This window comes from Lagopus muta, chromosome 3 (genome assembly GCF_023343835.1).
Source record: "Lagopus muta isolate bLagMut1 chromosome 3, bLagMut1 primary, whole genome shotgun sequence".
Taxonomy (NCBI): Eukaryota; Metazoa; Chordata; class Aves; order Galliformes; family Phasianidae; genus Lagopus; species Lagopus muta.
Window position 1 is genome coordinate 94199497 of NC_064435.1, and position 13122 is coordinate 94212618.

General features: G+C 41.8%; 1 protein-coding gene across 1 annotated transcript in view; it reads left to right on the plus strand.

The window, feature by feature from the left end:
- CNTNAP2 (contactin associated protein 2) overlaps nt 1-9700 on the plus strand; it is a 654845-nt gene extending 645145 nt beyond the window's left edge. The window contains exon 24 of the mRNA XM_048939492.1: nt 4-9700. Within this exon, the coding sequence (XP_048795449.1) occupies nt 4-203 (200 nt within the window). The 3' untranslated portion in view covers nt 204-9700. The remainder of the gene's footprint in view (nt 1-3) is intronic.
- The last annotated feature ends 3422 nt before the right edge of the window (nt 9701-13122 follow it).

The window sequence follows — 13122 nt, forward strand, 5'->3', positions numbered from 1 at the left end:
CAGGCGTCATCGCTGTGGTGATCTTCACCATCCTCTGCACGTTGGTGTTCCTGATCCGCTACATGTTTCGCCACAAGGGAACCTACCACACCAATGAGGCCAAGGGGGCAGAGTCAGCTGAAAGTGCCGATGCTGCCATCATGAACAATGACCCCAACTTCACAGAGACCATCGACGAGAGCAAGAAGGAATGGCTTATCTAAGCCCATAGAGAGGGAGCTTGGGAAGGGATACAAGCTGGGCCAGGTTGGGACTGGAATGACTCTTGCAGTGGGGAGAGAACATTCTGCATTGGAAACTTGAGCACACATATGGTAAAAAGATCAGCACAACTAGAGGAGCAAGTGACAGGAAAAATCACTGAGACTGGAGGAGAAAAATATCACAAGCATTTAAGAAAAATACTTTTAAACATTAATTACAGTGAATCAGTGAATTGCCCTTCTGTATTCGAACAACTGTAACAAAGAACAGTTTCGCAGCTTCAGCATTGGTTAAAATTTTCAGTAATAACTATCTTTTTGTGTATGTGTTTAGAGGTATTCTAAAGAACAAGAAATGGGGCCTTTTTCTTTTTTTTTTTCTTTACTTTTTTTTTGAAAGCTGTTTAAAATGGAGGTGGTTCTGTCCTGAAACAAGTGGCGGAACTTTGTTCTGATGTTGTGTTTCTTCTTATCTGGCCACTTCCCCACAGGCTGCTATCAGCCCTGCACCTTCACTGTATCATGCTTCATTTTGGTGGTGTTTAAACAGATGATCAGAGCTGGGGGCAGACCTGAGGGGTGAGGAAGGATACTTAATGCAGCTAAACCTTGCCAGTTTTTCAAAATGTCACCGGCTCTTCTCAATACTGGCAGGATTCATCTTTTTTTGACACACGTACTTCATTGATTCTGTACAGTTCTCATCAGCAGTGTAAAAATGTTATTATGACTTCTACTACTACTACAACTGCTTGTACTGGAGAGGATGATCATAAAGCACAGCACTCTTATTTTTTATTACTTTTGTGAACTCTGAGGGCGGATGGTGCTGTGCGAGTCTGTAGACCTGTTCTTGTGTCTTTGGCTAGGGCTCTGCTGACCCCAGGCACATGCCAGTCTAAATTCAGCTCTGCCTGTGCTGGTGTGTATATCCTGGACTTAGGCATAAGCATTGTAGTAGGAAATAATAGCCAAATTTCATTTGCTTCTGTTTCTTTTTTATAGGCTGTCACAGAAATATTAACTAGTACAGCTCTAGTCAATGTATTTAAACTCATGGACTTCACATGATACTTTTTACAGCTTTGGCATAACAATTTACACTTTAATTTTATTTTTTTTTTAATTGCCTCCTGAAGAAAGCCTCTGCTGACAGCATTTGCACAGGCAGAAAAATGAAGCAACAAAGATGTGAAAGCTCTGCCTCGAGAGCACGTGAAAAACACACGGTGCTAGAAAAGACATATTTTTCAATACGCAGATTTACCTGAACTATTACTTATCTAAAGCCTTTTTAAGAATGTCAAGGAGAGTGCCAAGTGCATCATTTTACCCCATGTCCCCTCTTAGACCACGGAAGTTGCAGATCCTACCTGAGAAGCAGGACAGTAGTTGTAGAAAGGCAAGGGGGCTGCCTGAAGACCTTGAATCCTTTGATGGCAGCAAAGAAGCTGTAGCTTGCCCTGTGCATGTATGCATGGTCCTCCAGGTCTGATTTCAGAAATGTAGGGCCTTGCTGGGCAGTTTTTGCTGGAACAAGGGAGTGAATGTATTGCAATACATTTCCTGAGTGCTAAAAGAACAGATGCAACACCAAGAATTCCCTTTTAAATGTATTTATGCTTGTGACAGTCTCAGATTTGCTTTATCTTTTAATATCGATGGGTTTAGTATGCGAAGATTTAATCCATTTTTCTTTGTAAGAAGGATTTATTTTTCAAATCCAAATCTGAAATCTACTACACTGATCAGTGCTGGCACCACTAATTTCCTTATCTTTTTGATTGTATTTTTATTATAATAGGTAATGATTTAAAATTTAATTCAAAAAAATCACAGAGAGGGAGGAAAATATTTGACTCTTACCTGACAAGAAGTTTGTAAGCACAATTTGAGAGCTAGACAGGGATAGATAGTTTGATTTAAGGATGGTAGTATAAAGTCATCCGGTGGATTCATTGAACGTGTATCAGACCAAATCAAATCCATTGATTTCTTCCTGCTCATGGATTTGGAATTAGCATACAAAAAGGTTCAAATGAGATTTACTGTTTCTCAGGTAATTTTATGTGACAGAGGTATTCAGGTAAACATGAAAGCTACCTCTGTCATTCTTGTGCTCTACAGTCTTTTGCCTTGCCTCCAGTATCAGCATCTCCCTCTCTCGTGCTTAATTAAATAGATGAGTCCCTGATCATGTTTACTTGTGGGTGTAAGATTAATCTCTAACCCTTTGGAGAATATCAGCCTGGGATGACTCCAGCCTGCACCACTGACTATTCAGCAAAATACTTTGGTTGTTCCATGTTGCAATTGCAGATGAATTACAATTTCTGTAATTGAAGTGGTGTTCACTTTTCTATACAATATTCTGTATTTGATTTTAATTGTACTTTAGTCCACTCTGAGAAACATCCTTGCCTACAACTTCAAGTTATCAAGAGCAGTGAATACAGCACATTTGCATAGACTGGAATTTAGTTTGCAGAAAGAAGTACTAATCTGAACTTAATGTCTGTGATGGGGATCGGACTCATGTATACTGAGAACATGGAATCCTCTGATGCTAGAGGACAAAGTAGCCAAATGACTTAGCATGGTACTGGAAGGGAAAGATGGCTTGGTCTGTGTGCCTAGCCAAGTCCTTGGCCAAGCTAGAAACACTTGCTGAATTATGGCAAAGGGGTCTGAGGCATCTATTCACTGACTTTCCAAAAGATTCCCAGTTTAGCTCTCACAACCCTGCAAGCAAGATTTCTGGAAAACAACCTTTGACTATTGCACATGCAATACTTGTAAATGCATGTCTTAAATTTCGAAGACAGGATTTACATTTCCTAAATTAAGTTGAATGCATCTTCATCTCTCCATTGGACACCATGTTTCTCATAAGTGAAGTTCATTAATGCTATATTAAAATGTTGATCGTCTATTTTCCAGATACAACTGCTTTCATAACTTTAGAAGCTTTCTGAATTAATCCTGCCTCTTGTAGCGGATCTTAGTCATATTTAGGCTATCATATGTTCCCTGTGTAGACTGTGTTCATAACATGCAGTCATGTGTTTCATGACTAGGTGAATTCCTTTCTGTCTGTCTTGCATTTAATTTCTGAAGATGTAATAAGCTTAGGATAGGCGCTGGCCTACTTTCTGAGCAGGCTCAGAAGTGTAGCTTGCACATTTTTGCTAACACCATACTATTTTGAGAATTTCTTCCCCTGTGGGCCTATTATTGGAAGTTGCAACAACACCCGTAGTTTAATTTAACCGTTTCTACTTGTGCTGAGGTTGTCTGACAGGTGCTATCCAAACGCTTGTAGTGGGAAAACCTGGTGGAGAGTAGAATGGAGCCTGCTTGTATAAGAACCTGTGCTTTCCCCCAGAGGACACTAAACTAAGCAGTCTTGTATCACCTGCTTTTACCTGCTTCGTCTATTCGAATGTCTTAGGAAAATGTTGCTTCTTGCACTGATTGAGCCACCAAAGTGTCCCAGCTGTGTTTCTGAAAGGCTTGTACTGATTCCCTTGAAATCAATGGCAAAACTGCCAGCAGCTGTGGGGTGTGCAAGACTGGGCTGAAGACCAGAATCCTCTGCGTTAGCAGCTTTTGAGTACTTGTTCACAACACATGCAGACCACAGGGAAATGAGCTGTGGGGCTCCAAAGAGCCAAAGTGGTAAAAAACGTATCAACTCAGCTTTGAGGGGAAATCCAGAGTCTTATCTGTCGGTTCTGAACTAAGTCTTTCAGATATTGCTTATTCCATGTTTACTAATCGGAGATTCAAGTGTGTTACATAAGAATATGCATCTTTAATTGGTACTGGAACAATTCTACATTGTATTTTTCTTGTCTCAAACCTTACCTTTACCTTTTATATTTCCTGTAGCAATTAAGACTTCAAACATGATAGTATTTTAGTATCGTGCTCTAGCTAGCATGATGTATGTCAAAGGATGGTTACCATAAATATTTTACTAAGATTGCCAGAGTGGTGGTGTATATGTACAAGTTTATTGTAGTGATAAGAATTTGTTTAAAATAGTCTAGTAAATAATTATGTTTTAATTGAAACTATGTCCTTTAATGGCAGATGCATCTAATTTCCAGGGTATCTGTTGAAATGGGAAGCTATCTCATTTTGATAAGCAATAGCTTTTAGCATGGTTTCTCCCTTGAACCATGGCACCTAGCAAACATGGTAACTCTGAAAGGTTATCATCTTTGAACAGCAGAACCTGTATTTTGTTGATCAGATTTTATTGCCAATCCTAGAGAAATTAAACAAATCTAAAAGCAACAGCATGTGAATTAGAATGAAAGAACAACATGTATGTACGCCTCATATCTTAATATCTTCTGTGAATGTCTTTCCTTTTAACTGAAGTTCTACTAGAAATCAGATTGCTAAATAAAAAAGGAAAAAAAAAAAAGAAAAAAAAAGAAGAAAAGAAAGAAAGAAAGCAATTCTAAGTAGTTTTAATTAACCTTAAATCTTTTTCATTGTTATCATTGTCTGTAATTCTTTCATTCTCTAGTACAAGGAAATCAATTTGAAAAAGGATACAAGTTGGAGAGGCCTCAAAAAAAAGACTCAAAGTACATGGGAAAAAAAGATAAAATAGCAAAGAACTTCACAGAGCAGATATCTATAAAGAGAGAGGGTACTGAAGCCAGGGATGAATTGTTAAAATGTGTGCACATATTCCTTGTGTATCGGGCTGCTGTGACTGTGTTACAGATGAGAACCCTGAACACTGAAAATCTGAATCTGTTGAAGTGAGCTGAGTCTGAACACAGAGTTTTGATGGAATCAAAATGACTGAGCTTTTTCTGACTCCTCTTACAGCAGCAAGCAGTCTAGTGCCACTTCTGCTAATGTCTGTTATTGCAAATTCAGAGGCATTGCCAGCTTCACAAGAGCTATGTACTAAAAATGACTGGGAGTGGTTTGCCTCCCTGTCCTACCATAACTGTCCTTTCCTTTATGAATGTGAGCCTTTTATTGAAGTCATCAAGAAAATGTGCTAGTTCAACAAACTTGCATGTTTTTTTAATAAACTACCTTATCAGACTTTAATTTTTTTATGTGAAGCATTTTATAAAAGTGCTACATTTAGTGGGTTCGAATAAGAATGTTCTAGGCAAAGAAACAGAGGGTGCAACAGCCTCCAGAATGAAGGAGGCTGGGACTGTCCTAACCTGTTTCTTTTTTCTGCAGTGTGAATTGCCTTAACCCCACTGCAAGGCCCTGCTTTGCTGAATGTATAATTGTGGCAAGGTCCAGTAATGCCTTGTGCCCATGACTCCACTGTTCATTTGTACTGCTGTTGTAACCTCTAGAAGGGGATAAAGGAGCGTTTGTCATTTGTACAGGAAAGTCCTAGAGGAAACAAGAAGGGAGCAAAGGTTTAAGCTTAAAGCTATTCTAATACTTGTGCACTGTGACACTGAGCAAATTTGTTTCTTCTTGCTGTCACCATGTAAGTTTCAATGAGGCCAAAGCTGTATGGGCCTGAAAAAAGAATATTTTGGATGTGAGGTCCACAGCTCTGGAGTAATCGTTGCCTGTGGGGCATCAACATATGATGTATTAAAAAGTTGAATACTGAATTTATTCAAATCCCTAAGCCTGCAGTACTAGCAGAATCCTTCATTCTTGAAATTAAATGCAATTTTGGAGACAAACTTGTACTTCACACTACGGTATTTCACATGCTACTTCAAGTGATAGCTGACTTGGACCTAGTTACCAAAAAGCAATTAGCAATCTCTAATATTTTTAAATTAAGTTCTGACTTTCACACAGAAGCAGAATTCCTGAAGCACTATGCTCAAAATCCTGATTAGGGCCACTAGTTAAGAACCAGGAAAAGAAATAGCAGATAGAAGTTTTTTTTTTTTTTTTTTTTAATTACTTTATGTTAAAGAGAAAATTGTCTCAGTAGATTCCTGCACAGTTAACTGTTTCTTTTGAATACTTTTCCATTTTTCAACCATCATCTAGGAAAAGTGAAGTAATTTTTACATATGGTATAACAAAGCACAACCAGAACTGCCTCTGTGAGAAAGAAGTTCAGATTAAGGTACTCTGCAAATATTCTAAAGTAACGAAGTAGTGTTCTTTCTGTGATGCAGCAGCATTTAATAATGTCATGTATGCTTCCACTGTTTTCTTGGGTTGTTTTTTGTTTGTTTGTGCTTTTTCTGGAAGAAATATCTAGATATGAAACCCTTGAGTCAGCACAAAAGCTGACTTTAGGTAAAACAAGTCAGGCTGAAGCAGGCTATACAGAGAAGATTCCCAGCAGAACAGCCCTAACCCATTTAGCCTTGGCTTAGGCTAGCAACTAGTCAAGTTCATGCACTTCTTTTTCAAGCTATGTCCATGTACGTAAGCTAAATAAAGTTCATGTAGTAAAGAAAAGGGAGTCAAACCCTTTATGCTAATGTTCTTTACCTAAACTGTATGTCTTACAGTTAATGTGTTACCCCAACAAACTGACCTTGGCACAGCTGTTCACAAGCTGGCCCTAAACCCATTACTGTTCTTTCTTAAAGGTCTGTTCTAGTTACATGTTTAAAAATACATTTATGGCATGGACTTAATTGGGAGGACTGAACACTGTGTCATCATGTAGCTGTAGATTACTTTTGTTAGAGCATAAGGGACACCTGCAGAGCTTGTTGTGTAACTTGCACCAACATCTTTAGTCCTGAAACTGCATAAACTGCTAAAGGGCCGTGGAAGAAAGAGAAATCCCCTGTGGTGCACATCCTGAAACACAAGTGTGATGCTTTTGTTGCTGATAGTATGTAGGAGTAAGATCTCAGTATGCATCCGGCACTCCCTGTTTGCTGAGTTCTTACCCACCACTATAAGGGTAGCATGGAAAGAGCATGGCAACAGCTCTGGTCTGCTTCCATCTCTTCCTCTCCTTCAGAAATGCTTCTTCTCACTGATAAATTCATCTCCTTTTCCTGTCAGAATGCGCAGCTCCTTCACAGCAGCACTCGCCTCCCGGAACATGGCTGTTTCATTGGGAAAGTTGTATGACACTGAATTCCTGCCCTGTGCTATATTTGCAGCTGGTTTTATCTGCTTACAGTACCTAGTGATTGAAAGCAGCTCTTTTTGCCAGCTGCAGTACTGTTCATAACTTGTTTGTGTGTGTTCCAGAATGGTGGCACCATCTGGCAAAGAGTGTCTAAAAGCAGTGGGCCTGCAGCTCATTCCATTGAGACACCCTTCTTGTTGTTTGTCATCTTTTTCCCAAGGTATACAAATGCTAAAGTAAACGTGTAGCCAAATACATTTTAAGGTAAATACAAAAGTGCTTATGGAGTCACAAGACGTCAGAATGAACTCTCAGCTTTCTCTTTCCCTGCTGCTTTTGCTACGTCTTGCACATATACAAAGCCACTGTATCCTCCACAGGAGAATACACAGTAGCATTAAGAAACCATTGCTTCTGCTGCTTTCAGTTACTTGGGGTTCCAAAAGTCCATCTCAAAAGGGGCAACAAACTAGCATCCTTAAAAATGTTTATTGTTCCCACCAGTAAGAAAATTGTCAACGCCTGTGATTAAAGAATCTTATTTACATTGGACCAGCATATCATGGGAGGAAAAAAAAATCACCTGCTTTATGCATTTGGAGTTTCTGAGGTACTGTACTTAAATCCACTGCAGCTCCTACGTTGTGTCACATCTGCTGAAACCCCACCTAATTAAGATAAGGGATCAAAGCAATTTTTGAATGCAGTTTGTGCTATCCCTTGATTCCCACCAAGTTACTGAAGCGCAGAGAAGTGGCTTTCCACAAATCCACTTTAAGGAGCATCATTCATTCTGCTCTACTCCTCAGTGGATCAAGGCCCATCTGCAGGCAGTGCAGGTGTGATACAAACACCTTCAGTCCTAGCGACCTGCTCTGTGCGTTGAGCAGCCAAAGCCCACGCAGTTCCTCTGGTACAAAGCTGTGGTTTGGCATGATACTCCTGAAAGGCTTCAGCTCCTTGACAGATCAGTCAGATGGGGTGCTTCTACGCCATCTGACTAATTAGCAGAAGCCTGCTGGCACTTATCTGTACTGATCCACGTGTGGAATTTAGCCCTAACTAACAGTGCTTAATTTCATGGGGATTGAACAGATTCTCACCACTACAGAGTGGTTGGGATGTGCTCAGTGTGAACCTTCTTACTGATATATATATAAATAAAGACATAGAAATAAATAGATATTTTTATGGAGATGTTTTATAAGTGGCCTTTACTTTGTGCATGGTAATTACTGCCAAATTCTTATTGTTTAGGAGCTACAAAACGGCTGGTTCTGCAGCAAGTGGCTGAGGATTTGGTTTTAATTTTTATTACTCAGCTACAAATTGCGTGGTTTGATCTGGGTTTTGTCTCAGTGTCTTTTTTATTTTCTTTTTTATTTTTGTTGATTTTCTGGCAGGGTCACGTTGGGCTCAAGCAGGAACTTTTCTGTAAGTCTTCGAGAGGCAGATCGAAACCGTCATTGCCATGTGACATGACAGAAGCACCTGCTTTGCACAGCCCATGTCGTTTATCAGCCCGAGGACCTTAGCAAAATGTCTTTAAGCAATCTATTCAGCTTTTCACACTCTGTTGAGGTACTGCTATTTCTCTAGCTTTGCTCGACAAGTAAGCTCCTAATCACTGGCCTACAGATACAGCCTCTCAGGCAGGAAAGGGGCCCAGCAAGGACAAGGACATGAATAAGGATTCTGAATTGCATTCATAAACAAAACAGTAATGAAACATTGCCAAAACTGCTACTGAGGCAGGCTACCTTACTTCCTCTTTTCTCTTACTCTTTTTTTTTTTTAAATGTGCTCAGTATGTCATGTTCACAAGCCTGATCTCAGTAACCTGAGCTCCTGTTTAGAGATAGAAATGTGGTTGTGCTTTCCTATCTCACCCCTACTGCTGTAAAGCAGTCTGTAGCCAGGACAGGACCAGGGTCATCAGCCACCAGGAAAGCTAAGCCAGCCTCCCACACAGTTCCTTCCAAATCAGCAGGCTGAGAGTTTGGTCCTAAGTTTGTGTGCTTACAAAGCTGGCCCAGGTTTCTGGTGGGTGAACAAAGATGGTGTCCGTCTACAGTTATTCTAGTCCACAGCTTTCTTTCTTGAGCACAACTTTTCTATGGGAAAAGAAAGCATAATCAGGATATGACTCTTACCCTATTTAAAGGAAAACATATATATTAAAATAAATCCTAATCTGAAAGTATACTGTATCTGGGATTCCTCTGTTATAGACATTTAGTCTACAGATTTATGGCTACATTTGCTATGTTATGCTTGAATAAAGATATAATTCATTGAAATACACAAGATTTACAAAAATAATATGATCTCTTTACAGAGAATAAACTGTTTGTAAATTTATCAAGAGTATAATCTGTTAGGCCTTATTTGAAGTATGTACTGTGGTTTGGTAAAATTACAAAATTAAAAGAGCCTTGCTGGATGAGGACTGCTTTTTTGAGTGTGTGCATGTATAGATGCTTTTGAGTATTTAAATCTTGATTTTTTTATTTTTCTTTTTTTTTTTAAAGTTTCACTATGCAGAGTGCTCTTCAGATTTCTGTGGTCCAGAGGTGGGACTGGTCTGTCTGCTTTTATTAATCACCTGGATAATCTCCCAGGTGTTGAACATTTGCAGACCACCAGGGGATCAGCCATGCCCTGACCAACCAAAAGACAAATCCCCCAACTCCAGATCCAATCCCTGAGGAAGGAATTTTTCTCTATGAAAAATCCGTGTCCCCCTGAGCAATAGGTTTGTGGTGCTGGAAACTGAAGGGGTGCTGAGTGGGGAGGTGGGGGAGAAACCACGTAGGAAGAGGCCGAGGGTGAGGCGGTCATCCCCATACCTGGAGACAGCCTGCCTCTGCCAGGAAAGGCAGTAGGATAATTGTGGCAGGTGATTCCCTTCTCATTGGAAGGGAGGGCCCCATATGCAGACCCAACCCGACTCATAAGGAGGAGTGCTTCCTCCCAGGGGCCTGGGGCAAGGACATCACCAAATAACTCCTGGATCTGGTTCGCTCCTCTGATTGCTACCCATTTGTGGTAGTTGTCATGGTTTTATGGGTTTTGTTATTGGTACTCCACATCACAACATCACGTCGTGCACAAGGAGTTAAGGATTTAATGCTCCCTTTCCATGGATTTTGGATAGTTCCAGCTAACTGTCTCAGAAGAGAGAACTACATCTCCCTGAGGGCTGTTCGCACTTCTGTCTCCGTTCCCATTCAGAGGGAAAGGTAAAAAAAGATCACTTGGCCTCCCCTTTTTGATCTTCTGACAAATCTCTGCTCCCAGCCATATCTCCTCAGCTTACTTAGTAAGGACTTAGGTTTTTGGACAGTCTCATTTTATTTAATAGTTCTGCTTCTAATTATGTTTTATATTGTATGATACTGTGTTATCTTGCATTCCAATATCTTATTTAATTTGTTCTCCTGAGATCACAGCCGCTGTTTTTCTTTAGGCCCATCTCCATAGCCTTTCCCCCTTTCCCCTTCCTGGGCATGGGTCCATGGGTCCCCCTGCCCCGCTAGTCACGGAACCAGGCTGTACCAGCCTAGAAAGCATTGAAATTCTCGGAGGAGAATGCAGGCATTGGCCACTTTTTTGGCCTTCAGAACAAATCTCTCTCTGCTCTCAGAGAGCTTTGTTAGAAAGTTAATCAGTACTGCACGTTGCTGAGAACAAGACCTTGACGTCCAAGCAGACTGCTAATATTCTGGGATATTTGTAAACTTTTCAGCACTGCCAGCTTGCTACCATAAAGAGGAAAAGAAAAAAGGAATCCGCTTTCTCTTTTAATGCTGATTCCAGAGGGAGCTGCTAATGACGCAGAACTTGCGATTTTGAGCAGTCTCCCAGTCCCTACATTTACCTACGTAGTTTTTGAATGTACATCTGACGATCATGATGACCATTAATTCTCCCTGAACACACTCCTCATCATCTCACTCCACATCTGTATTTATAATAATCTGAGGAAGCCTTCCCCAAAGCCAGAGAATACTGAGTGGCAGGGAGTCTGGAGGCTTTTTGGAGAGACATGAGAGAGATGGGCATCCCCGGTGTCAGGAACACCTGCAAGATCCTGAGAGAATAAGAAGATATTTGATACATGTATAGATATATGTATTTAGTAAATTAGTTTATTTCTCCTCTGATCAGTAAACAGTGTTTTCTTTTTAGGCCTGTTTCCCTACCTTTTCTCCTTTTCCCTTCACCTGGGCATGGGTGCGTGGGTCCCCCTACACCACTAGTCACAGAACTGGGCAGAAGCCTCCCATAAACCACTGACAATACTTCAGGAAGGCAGTGATGAAATTGCTCAGGAAAGCCTGCAGACCCTCATAAGAGATTTCAGAGTTTTAGGGCAGTTGATTAAGGGAGAGGGAATACAAGTGATGTTTTTCTCTCTCCCCTCTGGGGTGGTGAGGGATATGGAGCAGTCTAGTTCCCCTCCTGTTTGCAGGCTCCCTTTAGGTACTGCAGGCTGCAATGAGGTCACCCTACAGCCTTCTTTTCTCCAGGCTGAACAAGCCCAGCTCCCTCAGCCTGTCTATGTAGGGGAGATGCTCCGGCCCTTGACCATCTTTGTGGCCGTTCTCTGGACCCTCTCCAACAGCTCTCTGTCTTGTCCTGGAGGCTCCACACCTGGACGCAGTGCTGCAGATGGGGCCTCACAAAAAAAGAGCAGAGGGGGACAATCACCTGCCTGTCCCTGCTGGCCTCCCCTCTTCTGATGCAGCCCAGGATTCCATTTGCCTTCTGAGCTGCAAGAGCACACTGCTGGCTCATGTTAAGATTTTTATCCATCAAGACTCTCAGGTCCTTCTCTGCAGGGCTGCTCTCAAGCACCGCTCCTTCCAGTCTGTATGGATGCCTGGGATTCCTCCAGCCCAAGTGCCAAACTCTGCACTTTGCTGTGCTGAACCTCATCAGGTTCACCCAGGCCCACCTTTCCAGCCTCTTGAGGTCCCTCTGAATGGCATCCCTTCCTTCCACTGTGTCAACCGCACCGCTCAGCTTGGTGTTGTCAGCAAATTGCTGAGGCTGCACTCGATTCCGTCATCGCTGTCATTGATGAAGATGTTACAGAGCACCGCTCCCAAGACAGAGCCCTGGGGGACGCTGCTCGTTACCGGCCTCCACCTGGACACAGAGCCATCAATGACCACCCTCTGCTTGCGGCCTTTTAACCAATTCCTTATCCATCGAGTGGCCTAACCATCAAATCCACATCCCTCCAATTTGGAGATAAGGATGTGGTGGGGGATCACGTCAAAGGCCTTGCTCAAGTCCAGCTAAATGACATCAGTCGCCTTTCCTTTGTCCACCAATGCCGTCACTCCATCACAGAAGGCCACCAGATTGGTCAAGCATGACCTTCCCTTGGTGAAGCCGGGCTGGCTGTCTCGGATCACATGCTCATTCCTCATGTGATCAAGCATGTCATCCAGGAGGATCTGTTCCACGATCTTCCCAGGCACAGAGGTGAGACTCACCTGTCTGTAGCTCCCCAGGTTCTCCTTGCTCCCTTTCTTGTCAGCGGCAGTGACCTGACCCTTCCTCCAGTCACCCAAGACCTCACCTGACAGCCATGAAACACTGATAATCAAAAATCATAAAACCATGATACCTTTGACTTGATACCCTCACCACATCCTTCTTTCTAAACTGGGGACATACATATTTGAGGGGTGGACTATTCGGTGGCTAAGGGTTTGCAGGATCTGTCTTGGGACCAGTGCTCTTCAATATCTTCATCAGTGACATTGATGATTGGCTCAAGTGCAACCTTATCCAGTTTGCCAATGGCAGCATCCTACGTTGGTGTGTATGTATGTGTTAATGTAC